Source organism: Psittacula echo (assembly GCF_963264785.1).
Source record: "Psittacula echo genome assembly, chromosome: 8".
NCBI lineage: Eukaryota > Metazoa > Chordata > Aves > Psittaciformes > Psittacidae > Psittacula > Psittacula echo.
The window spans coordinates 22,957,182-22,977,040 of NC_137744.1; the positions used below are offsets into that span (position 1 = coordinate 22,957,182).

Consider the following 19,859-nt stretch of genomic DNA (forward strand, 5'->3'; position numbering starts at 1 on the left):
GGGCAGAGCTGAACCATCTACAGCCCCAGTGAGGGAACAACAGCCTGCCCAGCCCTGGCCAACCGCGGCCAGGGAATTCCTCTTTCCCTTTGCTGGGGATGTGCGGGACCGGGATCTCCCGCGCCGGGGCACGCTCAGACCCAGCTCCAAGATGCGGGAGGTGAGGGGCTGGGTGCCCCACGGGGACCGGGCTGCGCGGGGCAGGCGGGGGGAGCGCGGCGATGTGGCGCCCGCTCGGGGCGGTGCGGGGCGCTGCGGGCAGCCCCGGGCTCCGCTCCGCCTCGCTGGGCGGGCGGATCCCGGCTCCTGCTTTTCCCGGGGGCTGTAGAGGCTTGTCCCGGCCCTGCGCGATCCTGCTTGGCTGCCGCCCTCCCCGCCTCCCTCCTCCCTCTCCTCCTCCCTCCTCCTCCACCACCCCATGTGCTTCCTGCCGGGCCAAGTTTGCAGAGCGCCGCCGCACGCCGGGCCAGCGGAGCGGAGCCGCAGCGGTGCGGGGCAGCGGGGTGCGGGGCAGCGGGCGCGGTTCCAGCGCGGCGCGGCGGGGCAGGCTCGGCCTCGGGCCGGCTCCGGCCTCGGGGCGCTCTCGCCCGGCCCCTGCGCGGCCGCACCATGCCGCGGCGGCGCGGGTGCTGCCTGCCGCCCCTGCTCTGCACTTTAGCCGCGCTGAGCCTGCCGCTGCTGCTGGCCGCGGAGCCCCGCGCCAGAAGTTGCTCCGAAGTGCGGAGGCTCTACGCAGCCAAGGGCTTCAGCCAGAGCGAAGCGCCCAGCCACGAGATCAGCGGTGAGTCGCGATCGTCGCCGCCGCCTTTGTGCGCGATCGGCCCGGACGCGGCCCCGCGGGGTGCGCGCCCGGCTCCCCCCAGCCCGGTTCCCCCCGGATCGGCTCGGTTCGGTTCGTTTCGGTTCACCCCATCCAGCGGAGCTCGGCGCTTGTCCCGCCCCGGCTGCACGGTGCCTGTTGCGGCTCCGCGCCTCGCCGCTCGGCCGGGGCTTTACGCGGCGCTGCCGCTTCCCGCGGCCCCGTCCCGGCGCGGGCGCCGCTCGCCCGGGGGCTCCGCATGCAAGGGGACGGGGAAAGGTTTCTTTCTTCCTTCGCTTCTTTCCCTTTCTTCCCTCCACGTCCGACCCGAGGTAGCGGCGCATCCCGGGGACGGGAGTGCTCGCAGCCGGCAGCGGTAGGAAATGGTAGCTAATGTGCTCCCACCCAAAACAGGTTATTCTTTTTTGTTCCATCCTTCATCTCCCTCCCAGGGCCGCTGCTTTTATTTCCCCTTCTGAATGACCTACTGGACCGCATTCTCCGCGGAACAAAGGAAGTGCCTTTTTAGCTGGAATCCTCGGAGACCACCAAGGACTCCGGCTCATGCACTGCAATTTCGCACTACTTTCAACAATAACAAAAATGCATGACTGAATGGCTCAAAAATGTGGAGTGTTAGGGGCATTCATTTCGGTCTAGGACACTGTCACAACACAGACAGACCCCGAGTAAATACCTTTAGACGGCTAAGAGAGGAGCTGGGGGTAATCTTTACCATTGGTGTGCCCTCCAGATATGCATACATTATCCTTTAGACTGACAAAACTGCAATGATTTCAGGCGGTTGCGCTTTTACATTGTCAGCCTAATGATATGCGTTTAGCTTACATCTGTTTGAATAAAATTGCAGGCCTGTTTGCTTCTCCAAGAAATATTTTAATGAGAACCGTCTGACTGGCTGCAGTTAAAATACTCACTCCCCCCTTCACCCTCCTTGCTTTTAAAATGGTCTCTAATAAATAGGCTGGGATTTGATTTGAGTCCAGCCCTCATCAGTGGAGGATCAGGACCCGGAGCAGGCTTCCGCACAGTGGTCGGTGGTGGGAAGGTTTGACCTAGTCCTTATTTTATATGTTGTTGTTTAAGATGACTGGGTGAGCTTTGGAGGGTGTCAGGAGTGGATTGTGCTGCCAGGGCTTCCATTTGAAGCTCTGCAGCTACGGTCAGTTTGACTGCGTGCTTTTGGAACAAGGGGTCAGAGAAATGTGATGAGCAAGGTGAGATTATGTGACAAAAGAAGGGCTTTCTGCAGAGACACGCTGGAAATACCAACCAGGGTTGTGTCGCCTTCCCAGGGGCACAGGGAGGCTGTGTCTGGCCTTGCTTGGAAAGCAGCAGGTCTTGCAAAGTTGGGTTTTAAACATCATCCTGCTCCCCAGGGTGTTCCGGGCGGGATGGTGGAAGTCTTGAGAGGACTTGTGCTGTGTAGAGCTGTAAAGTGTGGTGTGGAGGCACTCAAACCTCGAGCAGGGTGCTCTGTTGTTGTCCCAGGTGATGGTGTGTGTTTTCATTAAGGTGGGTAAATGGATTGGAGGGGCAGTTACCTGAGAGCCGGGCTAATAGGTAAGAACAAGGTAAATGTGTGTGAGGGGAAGAGCTGGCTGTGTTTGGATGAGTTGGTTGTGATGGTGGAAAGGGGTGATTTCTGCTTGGTAGCACCCCTCTGCTCACTAAACTGTGGTGGAGAAGTTTGAGTGAATTCAACAGGCTGTGATGCTGATGGGATGATGCATGGAAACATGGTTGCTACCGGTATGAAGTCCATCAAGCTCTTTAGGGTTTTGTTTGGGTTTGTATGGTGCTCTGTTCTCCCATTCTCTCACAGAATTGCTTTAGATGCCAGGGTGCAGACAGAAGCTTCCTACCACCTTTCCAAAACAGTGTCCTAAAAGCTGTGGCACTGTCAGTGTAGTGACTTCTGTCCTGTCGGGAATCACCGATCCTACAAAACATTGGCCTGGAATTGTCACAGTGAAGCAGCTGGGTGGCATGGGCAGACGTGCCCCCACACTGGGCTGTGGGACAGAAGTGAAACATCCCCACCAGATGGGCATGGGAGCTATTTGGGGTTTAGCAGCATCTCACATGAGGTTTTTTGGGCCAGTTTGACGTTCTAGAACAGTAGATACAACTCTTTTCCTTCAAGGAAATGCCTGTTCCAGCAATCTTTTCATCTGGATCATTGCTGTATCAGTCGCATTAAGAGGCTGTTTAGTGTTGATAATAACCCAGCAGTTCAGTTTAATATTTGTTTAGGCCAGGTTTAGGACCTAATTAGAATATGCATAAATGACAGGTTGTATCTTGCTGAAGTACATAAGCATTTTGGAGAGAAGCACGCGGCTGGTCAGCTCATTGCTGGCTTGATAAGAGGTGTAAAATGTGCTATCTGTAGCGTGGACCATACACAGACTGTTTCCTTTTCTGTTAACTTGGTGTTAGAGGTGTCAGGAGACTGATACTATAAATCTGCATGGAAGCATTTCAGAAGTCATGGCCCTTTGGTACCGCCTTGTGTCCAGGTGATCTTTACCTCCTGCACCTATAGCTGTGTGATGGGTACTTTGCAAAGCTCAGGGCAGTGGTGAGACGCAGTCTTGGTGCTGCTGCTGGAGAGATCAGTGTTTATGTAGAGCTGATGTAGATGGTTGGTTTGTGAAACTGACTCTTGATGATGTATAGAGAGTGGCTGGTATGGGGAGAGCACCAGCCTGTAGCTGCTTTGAAAATGACTTTAAGTCGTTTAAACTTTCAAGTTTCCTGAGGAGAGGGCACATCTTGGGAAGGTCCAGGTCCTGATGCCTGTAGCTACTCACTTTGTTCAAACACTGCCTGAAGAGTATCACTCCTTATTGAACCCATGTGTGTCCAGGCTGTGGTGATGATGGAGCAAACTCCGTGGGATGACCTTAGCCTGGTTGCCCTGCTGTGGCTGCAGAATGAAATGCAAAGCGAGCTGGTGTCAGTGGCATCCGGAGACCCACAGTAGGTGGCAGTGATTTAAAAACAAAAAAGTTTCTTTCAGGAGGCTCCTTCATGCCCTCAGGTGTTAAATGGATGGAAATTCCTTCCCTTTTCCTGCTAATTGGAAGGAATAGATGTTTCTTTTCCTGGATTGTAAAGAAACGGGTGGAAAGTGTTATCAGTTAACCCATGAGTTCCCTGCGGAGGTGTAATGCCTTCTCTGGCTGGCACTGCTGTCCTGAGTTCATGGAGGCAGGCTGGAGTGGAAGATGCCCTTTGGGGAGTACAGAATGAGCCTGGAGCTGGGTGCAGGGAGCTGGGCACAAGCACCATTCCTTGCCCAGTCTTGGTAAGGATGCTCAGTGTAATCTTTGTCTCTGAACTGGATTAATGTAATAGTTGCATTTATCTGTTGGGAGCAAGGAGAGCAGTTCTTGCACCGTGCCAGAGAGAGTCACTTGGCTCCTTATGTTTGCACTCATGGGATTTTGCCCATGGTGGCGGGGTGCCCCCATGTCCTGCTGCTGCTGCTTGTTGTGGTTGTGAACCGGGTGCTGGTGCATCACCTGGATGTGCCGCCTTGGCTGGTTGGGAAGGCCGCTTTGCAGGCACTGCTGTTTTATGTAGTGAGTTCAGCAAAGACTTTCGTAGTTTTTCATGTGCTTCTCTTCCATGTGGCCTCTTCCAACTGAGAAACTGGATCTTGTCCAGGCAGTCTGGCACTGTGGACCCTGTTGCAGTGGGTTTGCATGAGGCAGCTCCTGAGTTCCTTGGGGTATGAGAGGTAGCAGTCAGCGCCTTGTCCTCCTCACCATCCCTTTGAAGGTGTGGAGCTACCTTGCCACCAGCTGTAGCTATTTGCACTGACTCATCCAGTGAAGGCCGTGGTCCTTGGTGTTAACGCAGCGATCCCCTGCCCTGCCGTGGGTGGAGAAGTGCCCATTGCAGAACATCCCCGTGGCGAACACCAAGTGCTGGCCATGGAAAAACAAACGAGAGAATCGCTTGCAGTATTTTTAGCTGCTCCTAATGTCATTTAGCAACTGGAAACAGCGGGAGGGGGAGCTGGCAGCGTGCAGGGTGCCCGCAGGCCACTGGCGAGGCTGCACCGGGTCCCGGTGCTCGCTTGGGACTCCGCTTTCTCCCTCTGTAGCTCTGCAGCGCGGGGTTTGGTTGGGCGGCAGCAGCGCCGTGTCCTAGCAGCCGGCAGCGTGAAGCATGTGGTTAGCCCCGACTGCCGGCAGTGGTCCGGGCTGAGAGGGAGGATCGCTTTCCTTGGCACACGCTTCATAGAAAGTTCTGTTTTTTCTGCCAGAATAAGCAGTCATTACATTCCGTACAATTCGTAGGCAAATTATTATCTATTGTTCAAATTGCCTTAATTATCAGATGTTTCCTTAGACGTGTAGCTGTTTTCGAAGAGGCCCAGTGGATGTGTGTACATGGGGCAGGAGGCTGGAGCTGCACAATGTTTTCAGGGCTGTTTTGTAGTTTCAGGGAGATTTTCTGTGGCTTTCATATGTCAACAGACTTTTTATTCTTGCTGAAACAGCAGCAGAGCGGGGCCAGCGCGGCTGCGAGGTGCTGGGTTTGCCTCGGTTCCCTGCCTCTCCCCTCTGCCGTGGTATTTATCCCTCCTTCTACAAGGAAGTTGAGCCTGAAGCATCGCTGCTGCGTGCAGGCACTGGGTGTGAGATGGCTCCGATGGGAGAAGGTCCCAGACAAGCATCTTCTGTCTTGGAGGCGCAGGTAGCGCCTACCCAGGAGGCTAGAAGGGTCCCAGGTTGTTTTGGGTAATGATGTCCATGGTCTTAGCCTGCTCCGTGGTGTTGTCTGCTGGCTCGTGCAGACCCCACTGTCCTGGTTATGTCCTGGTTGCCAACCCTGGGAGCATCCTGGAGCCTGCACGGATGGGGAAGGCCTGCCAGGGCATCTGGAAAGGTGGTGGATGTGTGGCTCTTGCCTCCTGTCCCCTCCACCCGTAGCCATTCCCCTGATAAGTAGAGGGGTGCTTCCCAAGGGAATTCTATGGATGTGCACATTCACATAAATGTCGAGTTGCATGGGCTCAGTTGTTCGCATCTCCCTCCTGCTGTGCTCCCTGAAACCCACAGGATTTGGGATGGAGCATCAGGATTATCCCATCTGCTGCAAAATCCTTCCTCTCCTCCCAGAAGAGGAATGATGCTTCAGGCCCAGATTTCTGTTCCTTGCTTTTGTTCTGACTTTTTTTTTTGGGGGGAGGATAAGGGGGTGTTAGTTGGAGGGGGGGCAAGGAAATTCTTGTCAGCCAAAGGGGTCAGTGTGTGTCTCCTCGCTGGCTGCCAGCACTGGTCTCCGGGGCAATAACCTCCTCGCATTCCTCACATTCCTCCTGCTTTCTCTTTCTTTTGAGATTATGAAGATAACTTCCTTCTCCCATTGCTAAGCAATGCCAGAGCCCAGCAACACTTAGATTTCCCCCTTTGCTCCCTAAATTACCTTGTGTGATCCAACATATCCCATAGCAAACCCTTTTGGTGCCCTGGAAGGGGCAGTTTATGCTGTTTGCTGAGATTGTGCATCTTGGAAGAAAGCTGCTGCTTGTATTATTATTATGTTTTGTAGTTGCCAAGCACTTTAAGTAAAAGAGAGCAGCTTTGTTGTAGCCCATCTTTCCTGCTTCCCAGTTTGGTAAAGACTTTCCTTAGTGTTTCATGACACTATTTTGCCTTTCTAGCTGAGATTTTGGGCTGTCTGTGTTGTTTTTCTTTGCCCTTGCAGCCCCACAGGGGCTGGGGCTGAAGCATCGTGTTTGTTCCAGGGGATTTTCTCCTTTACGTCTTTCTAGTCTGGGAAAGCAACGTGTTGGGAAGAGGAGAACCAGAGAGGAGGTATCGGAGGCTTTACATGCGCAGAGGGGGCTGGTGGCAGCTGTGTGGGATGTCACGAGGGTTTGTCCCCACGAGGATATGGTTGTGATGGGTTTCATGGGATGGTGGTTTCTGTTTGCAGATGCTACAGGTGTCTTCCCCATCGGGTTGTGCTGTGAAGTCCTGCACGTTTCATGTCCCTGTGGGGCCCAGGAGTGGGGTGAGGTGGGATGGGGAAGAGGTGGTGGTCCCCATGGGCAGGGGTCATCCCCATGGGCAGTGATGCTTGAAAGGATGGAGATGGCTCTTAAAAAGTGCAGGGGGCCCGGGTACCTACTGATGGGATTGGCCTTTAAGAGCAGCCCAATGTTGATTATGATGTGAGATTCAGATTGTAGTGCCTCTGTCCCAATGTAAAGCATAGCCTGTCTCCCCAGTCACTCTTAGAAATGCTTTCTTGTTGTTCATCTTTTAAGCAGAAAGTTAAATCTGTTCCCTGTCTTTCTACTCGTGTTTTCTGTGGCTGTTACAATTGGGCTTGTGTTGGTTGCCTGTGAGGGACTTCTCTGCTGGCTTTGGTGGTGAAAAGGGCCATGGACGGCAGAGAGGAGCTGCCCTTAGCGAAGGGTGTGCAAGCAGTATTCCTCTCAGTGTTTCCAATTTAGAAGTTGAGAATTGTCTGGATTTTAAGCAAATTCAGATGGGAGCAAACAATGATGAAATGTTTAAAATATATTTCAACATTTTTGTGGGAATAGGAACTGTTCCTACCCAGGCAAGGCTGCAGCTTTCGGGAGGTGGAAATATGTGGCCCTTACACATTGTCAGCATTGTTGCTGTTCATTTTCTTCTCCTTCTTCTTCTTTTTTTTTCCTAAATGCTCATAGGAAATTGGCTTTGGTAATTGAGTTTCTACAGAACCACAACATCCAATAGCTGTTCCTTTCCAGGGGTCACACTTAGGTTAGCTTAAGTAATGTGCAGTCAGTTTAACCTCTTGTGGTTGGCAGTGCTATTCTAGAAATTACTGGTGATTTGGGGTGTGTTAAAGTAACAGCTTCACAGGAAAACCCCAAATGTCAGGGTGTCTGCTTTTCCCAAAGCTCTGACTGCGCTGTGAGAACCGGGCGCCTCTTGGTACGTTGGGCTTGCCTTGGGAAATGTAGTGAAAGCCTTTATGGCCTGTTGACTTTCCTTCTGGAATGAGACAAAGTTACCTTTGGTGAATTGTTTGCCCACATTGACCTGTAACATCCTCCTGCTTTGGATGCGGGATGCTCGGTGTTGGATCACCTCGCGATGTGACCCAACACCGAGCATCCCGCATCCGAAGCAGGAGGATGTTAAGGATGTTATAAGTCAATGTAGCAGCTCTGCTGGAGGAGCAGCAGTGCCCTGGAGCCCCAAATCCCCAGGGTTTAGGGGATTTGCTGGCAGCAGAGGGCCAGCTTTAAGAAATTATGAGCTGGGGCTTTAGCTTGGTAGCATTGACAGTTTGGTATAAAAAGCTCTGTGTTGCAGGCTGCGATGACAGGGGGTGATAAATCACTCTTGGCTGGTGCTACAGGTTCTAATAATGGTGTTTTAAAAAGATTACATGGGTTTTAATACAAACTTTTTGCTTCTTTGTACTCTCTTCTTTTTAAAGAGCAGAGCCTGTTTTGATTCAGCATTCTTGGAACATAAAGATGGAGCCAGGATTTTTACTGGGCTAAAAGGCAGCTTTTTGCTTCTCCTGCAAACATGAGGATCTTGTTTGAGTGTCTTTATAGCCAACTGGCTGGCAGTGTCCTCTTTTACAAGGGAGCTTGCTTGTTTGTTTGTTTTAAAGGTAACTTTGCTCCATGGAAGATTAAAGAGCAAGCAGCTTCATGCAGCTCACTGGGGCTATCAGAAAGAAATTGGTGATAGGGAGAGACTTTGCATGATAGCAGTAAGGGGGGAAAAATAACCTCCTGCTTTCCTTGGCCCGTTCCCATGGGAGGACAGGGTGTTTATGTGATCAAAGCAACCAGCACAGTTACAAGCCTGGTGGAACATAATTCCCTTGCCAGGTACATGTGGGCTTTACCTTTGCTCTGAGCAGTGTGGGGTGGATTTGCTTGCCCACCCGCCAACCTTTGAGTGTGTAAAGTGTGTTGGCTGGCAGTATCAGGGGAGCACAGTGGGAAGAGGTGGTGAGGCACCGATGGCAATGCCCCTGCCTGGGCAGAAACCTGCTGTGCAGATCAGAGCTCAGCACTATGGCACTGGTTTGGACTGGAGGAAAAGGAACGGGCATCCTCCTGAGTTCTGGCTTGGAGCTCAGGGTGCTTTTCCTCTCAGTGGGGTTAAAAAATGGCTTTGATAGCGTCTGCTAATGATTCAGTGCTGTTTACATAATAACTGTGGTTCGTTTTCATTAGCTTTCATAATGAGATCACTTTTCTTCTCCTGCAATCGCTTGCTGGTTCCATTGCCCACGTGTCTGCTCCCCTGAGCACACCAGCGGGCCCTGGCCTCCTTCCCCACTCTGGGTGTGGAAAGAAGGTTCACAACTTGTCACTGCATAGGAGAGGAGGCAAAGGGGGCTTGTGTTGCTGAGATAACTTCTGGAAGGACCCAGGAGGCAGTTTGGAGCATCACAGAGGTTTGGAGCATCTTCGAGGAGTTGGGTTTAAATCTGGTTTGGGTGATTTCTCAGTGCAGCGCTCATCTTTGTACTGAAAACTCTTGGGTTTAGCTATTTGCAAGGAAGGGAATCCACTGACCTGCTTCCACCAGGAGGAAGAAGCCAGGTCCTTTCACCTCCGACATCCACCATATCGGAAGCACTAATCTGTGACAGATGATGTGCATCACGGATATTGTTTGGGTATACAAAGCTACTGGATTAAGTGCTGCAGCCTAACCTTGATCTAGTACTTGCTTGCTTCCCGTGCGTGAGCAATTGTGAACCGTGACAGGCTGCTAGCACCTTCCTCCTGCAGCATCCTGCTGTTGGAGCAGCAGTGCCAAGATAACACCCACCCTTGAGCTCTTATGAAATAAATCATGGCACTGGAAGCAGAATACAACAGTGTGCGCGCTGCCTTCTGGAAAGGTAAGGCTGGGTGTTGGTTTGGCTTCTGTGTTTTGGTGGTTTTGTTCGCTTTTTAGCTTATAGGAGGCGCGTTAAGGTTTCGGAGCAGCCCTGACCCTGCTTGACAGTGGTGCTCCAGAGCAGGCTGAGTCCTCACAGGGCAGAGGGTGCCTGCCTGGTGAGTGCTATTGGGAGGATGGGTGGGTGCATGGGTTGCTTTGCAAATGCCTGTCCCAGGGAATGCACACCTTCTCCCTTTTGGCCGCAAGTGCCCGTTCCCTCAGAGATATGCCCCAAGCTATTTGCTGTCAGTGGTAGATGATGGGCTCAGGTGCTGGAAGGAGGGCCTGAGCAGAGGATGAGTTGACCACCTCTTCTTTGTGGGTGTTGGGGAAGGTGGCAGCGCTCTTGGTTGTGTGGCTTTGGCTGATTAAACGGAGTTAATTGGGGCTGGTTGAAGAGCTGTGGTTTTGCGGGTAGAGACGGCTCAGGACTAATTCTGCCCCATTGAATCCACCAAAGGGACACAGAGGTCCCGGTGGCAGGCGCCTCGCTAGCAGGAGCTCCACGTAACTCAGCCCTCTGCTTTATTAAAGGCTCCTTTATAGCACTCTTTTGCTGTAACCCGTGTGAGAACAGCCAGCCTTTTCAGCAGCCTGAAACCTCCTTTACTGGGAAGGCTGCTCCGAACCAGCCCGAAACTGCTTAGGAAACACAGTCTGTGAGCAGGTGAGGATGCCAGGTGAGCCTGGTGCTCCTGGTCACCTTTTGCCAGCCTTGCTGAAACCAGGGATGGGTCCACTCGCCAGCCAGCCCAATGGGATACTGAGAAATAGGGGTTAATTTCTAGGTATCAAAATATGCCCAAAAGGTTAAACGAGACTTCCTCTTTGTCAATGAGTTATGGCCTTAAAATATTTGCATTCTTTCCTGAAAGATTTAGGAATAATTATATAGCACTCAGGGGCAAGGCATTGCCAGATAAACTTAACAACTCTATAATTTGTACTCGAGGCAGGGTTTCCTGTAAATGATAGCTTTGTTTAATTTTACAATACTGCTTCCAAATGTTTGCTGGGTATGGATTGCCAGCTCAACTGGGCTTGTGACTCTGGAAGAGCATTTATTTGTTTGTTATTACAGACAATAAAAGCTGCTGTATTAGGCTAAGACTTGGCATCGTCCCCCTTTACGGCTTCTAAGCATCCTTCCCCAGGCAGGGTTGGTGATGGGGTGGGCAGCTGAGGCTGGGTGCGAGCAGCTTTCCAACCTCTCCATACCAAATCCCTGAGCTGCTCTAGGATCTCCTCCTGCTCTGCCTTTCCTTTCTCTGGGGTTGGGAAAGGAACGCTGCAGTCGCAATGCACATGCTTTATTTCCATTACTCAAAGCCGGAGTCATGCATAGTTACAGCCAAAGACACTTCAGCAGCTCTGGGGATAACAAGATAGCTGACAGACTGGAATGCGGATTTATCAGGGGTAAAAACTGGCAAAATTCCTCATTTCTGAGTCTTCTTTTTAAATAGGCCCTTCATGCTCCCATGGCATGAGCCCACCGTGGGCTTTAACCCCTTGCGTTCTCCCGCTGGATGCAGGGATGTGTGTGGGACCAGCCCTGTGTCTTCTGGGGTTAAATTCCTCAGTCCCACCTAGTGCCTAGGTGCTGTTTGGAAGCTGCGGAGCTCCTCCAGGAATGTTTTCAATGGGTTTTTATTTCCAAGTGCGAGCCTTTGCCCCAGATGCGTGTCTGAGTGACCGCAGAACATAAATTTTACTGTATGTTGCCTTTGGACGGGCAGTTTGGGAGGCTACTGGGCAGTTAACATAGGCGGATTGTGCCATGAAATGCACTTCCTTGGGATTTGATTCACATTCATTTCTTTCAGAGCAAATCTCTTTATTGGTTTCAGTTACATTCTGATGTCGAGCTACTTTTCCTGTGCCTTTGTCAGGACAAGGAAGTATTTATATTGCTGTGAGAAATAGGTCATCTTTGGCTCTATGGCTTTTCAGTAGTACATATATATACTAATATTCGGAGACATGAAGCAATTTCTGCTTGGGGAAACGAGTTATGGCAGAAGCAGCACACTTGGAAGCTCAATGGATTAAGTGGAATGCCTCAGTTGCAGGAGCCAGGCTCGGGAGGCAGCTCGGGCTGTTTAGGGAAAGACTTTCCAGTTAAAATTTAACCTTTCCCAATGCTCCGGGAGCAGCCGGCGGTGCAGCCAGACCTGCCTGGTGCCAGCCCATGGGGAGAGGGCTCTGACGTGGCCGTCTGCAGGGTGGGAGGGTTTGGAGCTGGTGGTTGTGCCTGTGGTTGTGCGTCTGGGCTGGCGGGGAATGAGGAGAATGTCACTTGTTATTGGAAAAGGAAAGGGTTGCTCCAGGGTTGCGAAACACTTTGCTGGGGAAAGAAATGTCGAATAGCAGGAGAGCAGGAGGGGGCTGTTCCTGAGCCTGCGGCGGGCTTGGAAGTGTTCTTCTTACCTGGGGCTCAGGTGGAGTTTCAAGGCTTCGGTGTTAGCTTGGACTTCTGTCCCAGGGTGCCCAGGCTGGAAGGCTATGTCCCTGCCTCTCCCTTTGGTATGACCATGGGAAACTTTGCTTGCCCGATGGGCAGAACCTGATGCTGGCTGCACTGAAAGCCCCTGCAACCTGGCCGTGGGCTCTCGTGGGAAAGCTGCTGGCTCCTGCTTCCCTGCCCTCTGTGTGCTTTCTGCTGTGTCGCTGCATTTATCCCCTTGGCTGAGCCCCAGGCATGTCCATTAGAACCAGCGTGGCTCCTCACTGCTTTGCTGCGGGTGCTTCTTGGCCTGTGTTATCCTGGTGCACCCACAGGGCAGGTTCATCCCCGCAGTGGGAAGCTGCTCTGGTTACAACCCAGTTCCCACTCGAGACACCCAGCCCACATGGGATAACCCTCACCAGCAACCCTCATGCTAAAGCCTTATCTCAGCCCTGCTAGCATCACTTCATATCTCCTGTGGGGACTGCCCATCTCTCCTCTGCTTTTTTAGCCACAAACTCTATGAAGACCATTTTTGCTGATGGGGGATACTGGGGCAGCACAGCAGCACTGCATGGAGCATAGGAGCTCATCTCTATGCCTGGGAAGGACTAACACAACTGGTAAATGCATCCCGTCCTTCTGCTCGGCCATCCCTTCCCTGGGGTTGCAGTGTGCCACGGGCTGTTTACCTTCCTGACAGTGGATTTTGGATGGTGCAGCCTGGGAGGTGGATGGCAAAGGTCTTGTTTGCACTTGTGCCTGCCCCAGGTTGCTCAGGACTGTGCTTAGAAGGACAAAATAAACCCCTTCGATGCCTGCCAGCAAGAGCCTCGGTGCAATTGTCCCTTGGCAGGGTGAGATGCTTTCAGTCCTAGTTGTTTTTCCGCCCCACCAAAGCTGTTTGCAGAAAATTTATCTCAGATGTGAAGAAGGAGAGGTGCCACGTTCCTCAGAGCAGTGCCAAGAGGACATGTGCCCATGGTGAAACCTGCTTGGAAGGAGGGTTGGGAGAGCAAAAAGATGGTCTTGTCTTAAAAGGCTGAAGTGGCCTCCTGTGCCCTCCCTGCGGGTGGCTGTCCCTTCATCTGGGATGCCGCTGTCCCTCCTGGCATGATTTTGTTCAAACAGAAAGTCGATGGTGCAGATGCTGGCTTGTGAATTGTTGAAAAGATGCTGGGATTTATCTGTGCTAATGTGCGGAGAAGGAGGAGTGCCCGTGTGAACCTGCCGGCAGATAAGGCACCGAGGTGAGCAGGGTAGATAGGGAGAAGGGGGAATTTCTAATCCTGTGATACCCTTATCTTAATCCTTTCTCCCTGCTCTCCCACCCCCTTCCTTGGCTTTTCCAGGGTAGTTTAAACTACTCGGCCTCGCCTTTCCCACAAATACTGGCAGGTTGCTAGTTCCAGACCTGGGGAATACATTGGGAGTCTGTTGCAGCAGCAGGATGGGGTTTTGGATGTAGATCACATTATGCTGGCTGAGCACAGTGTGCTGCTTGTGTGAGCTGGGTGGCTTCTGCAGCAGATGCCCGGGCTGTGAAAAAACTAAATCGTGGTCAGAGGAGCAGGCAAACGGCTTAAAAGCACGTTTTCCAGGCAAAAATCTCATTTACAAACTCAGCTGTGGCCTTAGCTCTGAGGAGGTTTTCTAAGGGGAGATAAAGGCGAGATGTGGGAGGTTTAGGGGATGGTTCAGACCATCACTGGTGCTGCATCACCCATAAATGCCCCCAGGCGAGGAGGCAACAAGCCTGGCATTGGGCTCTGCCACGGTGGCATCTCCTGCCCAATTTCATAGAATCATAGCATATTGAAAGTTGGGAAGGACCCATAAGGATCATGGAGTCCAATTCCCTGCTCTTGGTAGGACCACCTCAAACTTCAGGGGCGTTTCAAAGGTCTTGGGAAGGTTGCACCTTGGGTTTTTTGGTGCTGGACTTCCCCCGCCTCCTGTTTTGTGGCTTGTTTGCCATGCTCCATGTGATGCTTCAGTTCAGGCTCAGCCTCGTGTGTTTTTGGAGGTTTGTCTTATTTACACGAGCAGTTCTCAGAAAGTTCAGCTGAAAAGCAGCTTTTCTTCCTGGGAACAGCCAGGAACCACTGGCATATGTGCTTTGTGTATAAAGTTGCCTCTTTCTGCTTATAAACAGTGGCCTTAGGATGGATGTGCGGTGGACCTGTTTAGATTTAAATCTGACCCACCTGCTTGTTTTCAATGCTGGCGTCCCCTTTGAGCAACGTGTTCTTTCCTGCCTTTTGCAATCACATTGAGTTATTCAATCACTGAGGTTTTTAACCTTTTAGAATTGGAAAGCCATTTCAGATGGTGGTGTTCTGCTGCAGACAGCTCCGTTATGATTTTATTTTCACTCTTTTTTCCCCGCACAATGTCGCATGCACAGATTGCTCAGTAATTTCCCATGCAGCCTTTATTCTGATGGCCTGGCAAGCCAGGACCTGATAACCACAGGAAGCCAGTTGTGTGTCTGAATAGCCCCTGGTAGCTCTGGCTGTATGAGGGGTTGAGCTGGAAGCACACGTGCACACCTTGGTCCTCCAGATGTGGTGGTAAGAGCTGCTGGGAGGTGAAGCTCTGCTGGCTCTCCCTCCCAGAGCCCTTCATCTGGGCTTGTTTCCCCAACCCTGGTTTGCATCAGATTGATGGGAGCTAATTATTTCTGAAACCCCTTTAATTGGTGCCTCTTTGTGGTCCAGCTGAAACTGGGGAATTGTTTCTACAGTCGTGAGCAGAGGGGGAGACATGGGGCAGAGCAGCATTGCTTTCCTTCCTGGAAAGGCAAACTGGAGCAAGGGGTTGGCAGCATTGCTGGGTCACTGATGGAGCATGCAAAGCCTTTGTGTTTTAGGTTGAAAACCAGTGTGATGCCTACTTGCTGCTTTACTGGGTGTTTGTAGTGTGCAGCTGCATAGCGAGATGTAGTGTGGGTTCCTTCAGATAAACTCCATTTCAGGTTGTGGCTGTGATGCTCTGGAAAAGCATCTCTGGGTCAGTCAATAGCCATGGTCCCTCCAGACTCCTGTTCTCAAAAGCTGCTCTGAAAGGGGGTATTCCTGGCTGAAATATTGGGCCCAAAACTGGCTGGGCTGAGGTCACCCTGCACTAAGCTAAAATGGGGGACAGACACAACCAGGGAGCTGCAAGTGTTGAGCAGCACAAGAGCTCTGCCTCCCCTTTGGTGCCCAAACAGTCTCCGTGTTGCTATGAAAATGTCCTTATGGAAAACATTCTGCTTATAACTGAAGTCTCATTTATGTCTGCCCAGGACCTGCTCTTGGGCTGAACTTTATTTTCTCAGCAAATGAGGATTCTTGGTCCTTGATGAAGGAAGGGGAATAAGTGCTGGTAGCCAGGAGCTGGGAGGGTTCTGGCAGAGGCGATGGCTTGCTCACAGGAGCAGGGTAGGGCTGAGTGGGGCAGTGGGTAGCGCAGCTCTCTTGAACTGTCTTAGCTCGTGAGCCCTCTAAAAGTGAACTTCCAGGGGGGCCACAGCCCCCTGTATTACGAGCTTCAGACTGCTGCCTATGTGTGTGCTTCCACAGACCCCTCCAGTCACCTCTTAACCTGGTCTGAGGTCTTGGGTTATCTGCACTGTTACTCTGCTTGGCAAGCTCTGCAGACAGGGGAAGGGCTTATTAATGTGGGCTTTTACATAGATAAATGTGGTTGTGCAGTACTGTTGACACATGGAAATGTTGGTGGATGCTTGGAGAGGAATCAGCTGCTTTGTGATAGCTCTGTGCCGGTGCCCACATTTGAATGTCTTTACAAAACCCAGTTGTTGCAAAGCATGTTGTAAGAAAAGGGATGCATATTTCTGTGGCTTAAAGAGAAGAAAAATCAACCCCCAAAAACACTCCCACCCCTTAGTAAAAGTTTTGCGCACATCGGAAACAAAGGCTTCAGCATTTGCTTGTCAGAGCTAATAAAGTTTGCTTGGATCTTAATTTTTCTGCTTGATTTCACAAAGTAATTGAAACTTCCTTTTTGCTGCGAGCTCTTTCTTTTTTCCAATATTCTTAAAAGAACATCTTTTGGTCAGTGAGCTGATGGAATTTTGCTCACAAGGCAGGCACGGTTTGAGCACACGGAGCCACTGGTCAAAGTTTATAGGACAAATCACTCTCAAGTCGTTCTTCCCAAGTTGAAAACCCCCTAGACCAAATAAACCTTGAACTAGGGGTTTTATAGGAGCTTTTGAGCATGTAAGGGAAGCTTTTGTAATCGCAGTGATCTGATAAAAACCTTAAAAACCAGGGTTCCCATAAAGAAAAGAGTGGTTCCACTTAAGGTGATAAACCCCACATCTGGTAATCTTTGCTTGCTACCTCCTGATGACCTGCGAAGCAGCAAATAGTCCCTGCTCCATTGGAGAGGGTGCCAAACTGCCGGTGCCATACCCTTATTGGGGGGGGAGCTTAGACCAAAAGAAGTTAATTTGAGAGCAAACCCATCAGCTTTTGAAGAAGGAGCATCCTCCAGCTCCCATTTGGAATTGCATGACTATGGTGTCCTGCTGCCTGCCTCCCGGCCGGTGCGACACAGGGAGTTTTAGAGGTTAGGATAAGGAGGGGCCAGGGTAATTGAAAGCAAACAAACAGCGAAGACAGAAAAAGAAACATAAAGCAGCAAACGCAAAGCCGCAAACAGAAAACAGGCTTTGCGGATTGATCCGTTCAGATTTGTTTATTTGAAGTCCCCAAAGTTTGCATCGTCGCTCTTTCGGGGCGTCTCTCAAACTTGGCAATATGTTCACCATGTGTTTTCGGATCAGCTTTGCTAAGCAAGACCCTGGGGTTTTGTGTGGTGGTGTTGACTTAAACTTTAAATGGAAAGGAGGGTGACAGGCTCCAAAACTCACTTGTAGCCTTGATGTGTAGGTGCTGCTCTTGAGAGAATCACGCTCTGTCAAACTTTGGTTTTGTGGAAGGTTTGCACTGAGCATTAAGACGTGGCACCAGTTGCTTTTTTCCTCATGTCCCTAATGGAGACCAGTTTAGGAATACTGATGCAAAGTGGAGACCTGATAAAAGTCTGGTCTTACTTCTGCTTTTCAGGGTGTTTTGGACAAGAAGGTGCTTCCTGCCTTCAGTAACAGACCAAAAGTGCAGCTGTAATAGATAGAGCTTTTACAGATTTGGCTTAAACACCCCCCAAATCCCCCAGACAGAGGAATTGCAGCCTATTAACTGTTGGCCATTAATGAATCGGGTCTAAATGCCTTGATTGTGCCTGAGCTTTCTAAGCTGAAGCATTTGCATAATACTAGTATGGCAAGAATGCCTCCCAAGCACAAGCAATTCGCCGCGCCTCTCCAGGAAGGAGTAAGTACATTTTGGGTTGCGCCGATACCATCTCGTGCCTTGGTGCTATCAAAGCGGGTGGAAGCTCCCCGCTGCTCTGGCAGCCCGGCTCTGATGTTTTTTCACATCCAGGCGTGTTGTTTATCTTTAACCAAGGCTTGGATAAACTTCCAAAGTAAATGAATGTAGCCGTCCAACTCTGTGCTTTGGCGGAGCTTTTCTGCAGTGACTCAAGCGTTATAAATATGAAAGTAGCTAGACTTCAAACGCTGCTTTTGGACCAGGTTTTCCTGGGTGTCTCCTGAAGCAAAGGGAGCTTTTCCTTGAAGAAAGCCTTTAAGTTTTGCCATTTAGCCCCCCTCCTCCTTTCTCTTTTCATCTGCACCCTCCCTTCACGTCTGCCTTCCTGATTAAGAACTAATCAGTGAAGATAGATTAGCCGGGGAGCATTGCAGCCCTTGGGACTGGTGCAGCTCCGGCAGGTCAGGAGCTGGGAGGCACCGCGGGGTCACCATCACCATCGAGGAGGAGGAGGCTGAGCGCTTGAGTGCCCAGAGGAATGTGGTAACGGGATTTAAAGGAAACCTACAGAACTAACGCGGATTAAGGCTAATTGTCTTGCGAGGGGCGGCAGGATGTGGCCACGTGGGGAAAGACTCTGTTCTGCAAGGGGCAAGTCTGGTAGTTAGGGTCTGCTCGTGGAGGACTTGGGTAGGTTTTGTTTGGTTTAGAAGTGGAAAATAGTGTATTGGAAAGGGATGTGGGGGGAGGCAAGTTCTTCCTTAAAGACTTGGAGGTTGTTGGAGCAAATATTTCTGCCGTTGGTGGGGAACATCCTATAAATGAGTGATTCTTGCCATGGCCAGGCTCTGGTCTTGCTGGCGTTGCACAGCTGTCACTTTGTGCAGGGAGCTGACGTCCCCCAACTGCTGAATGCTCATCCTGGGGCTGGTCTGAGGCCGCTTACTGAAGAGCTTTGCATGCCTGTGAGTTTGCTTTGACAAATGGGGTGATGCTGTCAGAGGTGTTTTGGGGACCTTGCTGATTACTTGGGTCTTGCAGAAAGGCCTCAGGTACCCCTTGTCTTGAATAAGGGGGGATTTGGGGAGTGAAGGCCCTCAGCAAGCCTCCTGGGCAGGGTCATGGGCTGCATTGGCCCATGTGGATGGGGACACCTGCCCAAGCAACCTCATTCTTGCTTGGCCCTCAGGTTTCAGCCGTTCCTGATGGAAGCAGTCCAAAGCTCATCCTTTTCTGTCTTGTGAGGTGCCTTTGGGGATGTGCAGCAGCAGGGGAGGGTGCCCATTTCCTGGCATGAGCCGGCTGTTGGGTTATAGCTGGACTTTGCTATGCCTGAACCCTGAAACCTTTACATCTTCCTGTATGTACTTTCAATAACCAGAAGTTGTAACTCCTGCCCCCCCGAAAACCCAAGTGAGCAATACTCTTGCAAATCAAGGAGATAGAGTTTTCCTCCTCGTTACAGAGCTTGGGCTCGTTTTTGCTCCCCATTAGTGGGATTCCCAAGGATTAGTGGCCAGTGGCACATGGGGTGGCAGGAGGAAGGAGGTAGGGAGCCTGTGCTCTGGTCCAAAGTCCAGGTTGCCTTTGCAGGGAAATAAGCCCTGCTATTGGCAGCTGCATGGAGCAAGGGATGCACATGGGAGCAAAAGGAGACCTCCTGTCCGTGTCACATAGGACATGGGCATCCCTGCCTGGTGCTGAGCCCCTGCATGCTGCTCACTGTCCTCCCTGCCCAAAACCACCCAATGCAGGGTGAAGGAGTGTGTCCTTATGGATAAAATACATCATCCGGCTACTTTCCAGTACCTATTTTGGGTCCCTCCGTAGAGAATTAATCTCTGGGGAAGTTAATTAACATCTCTCTTGTGTTCCAATTTATAGATTAGATTATTGTTTATATAAAGCCTAAGCTATGTTTTTTAATTTTATTATAAGTCGAAAACAGGAAATTGTGGCTGAATTTCACGAGCTTTGTTTCTTATTTAAGGAATTGAAAACATCTTTAGCTTTTGGGGCTTTGTTAAATGTTTGCTTGGGTTGTAGCTGCCGGTTCACATGGATTTAGTACTCCTGTTCCTGCTGGTGCTCTTAGAAAATGTGGCAATGGAAGTGTTGCTTTGTGAGATGGTGCGGGCTTGGTTTGGGTTTTGCAAGAAGGAAAAGTTCACTTCTCTTAAGTCCCTGGTAGGTGGCAACATGGGAAAGGTGAGGTATTTGGGGACATTGACCACATGGCCAATGCAGCACTGCCTTGGGACAGGGGTCCTTGCCTTGAAATATGCCTGTGCCACTACTTGAGC

The 19,859-nt window shown here is 51.0% G+C and overlaps 1 protein-coding gene across 1 annotated transcript in view; it reads left to right on the forward strand.

Moving 5' to 3' along the window:
• Positions 1-418: 418 nt before the first annotated feature.
• GPC4 (glypican 4) overlaps positions 419-19,859 on the forward strand; it is a gene marked incomplete at its 5' end in the record, with an annotated part of 64,398 nt that continues 44,957 nt past the window's right edge. The window contains 2 exon segments of the mRNA XM_080624897.1: positions 419-508; positions 511-781. Of these exon segments, the coding sequence (XP_080481023.1) occupies positions 419-508; positions 511-781 (361 nt within the window).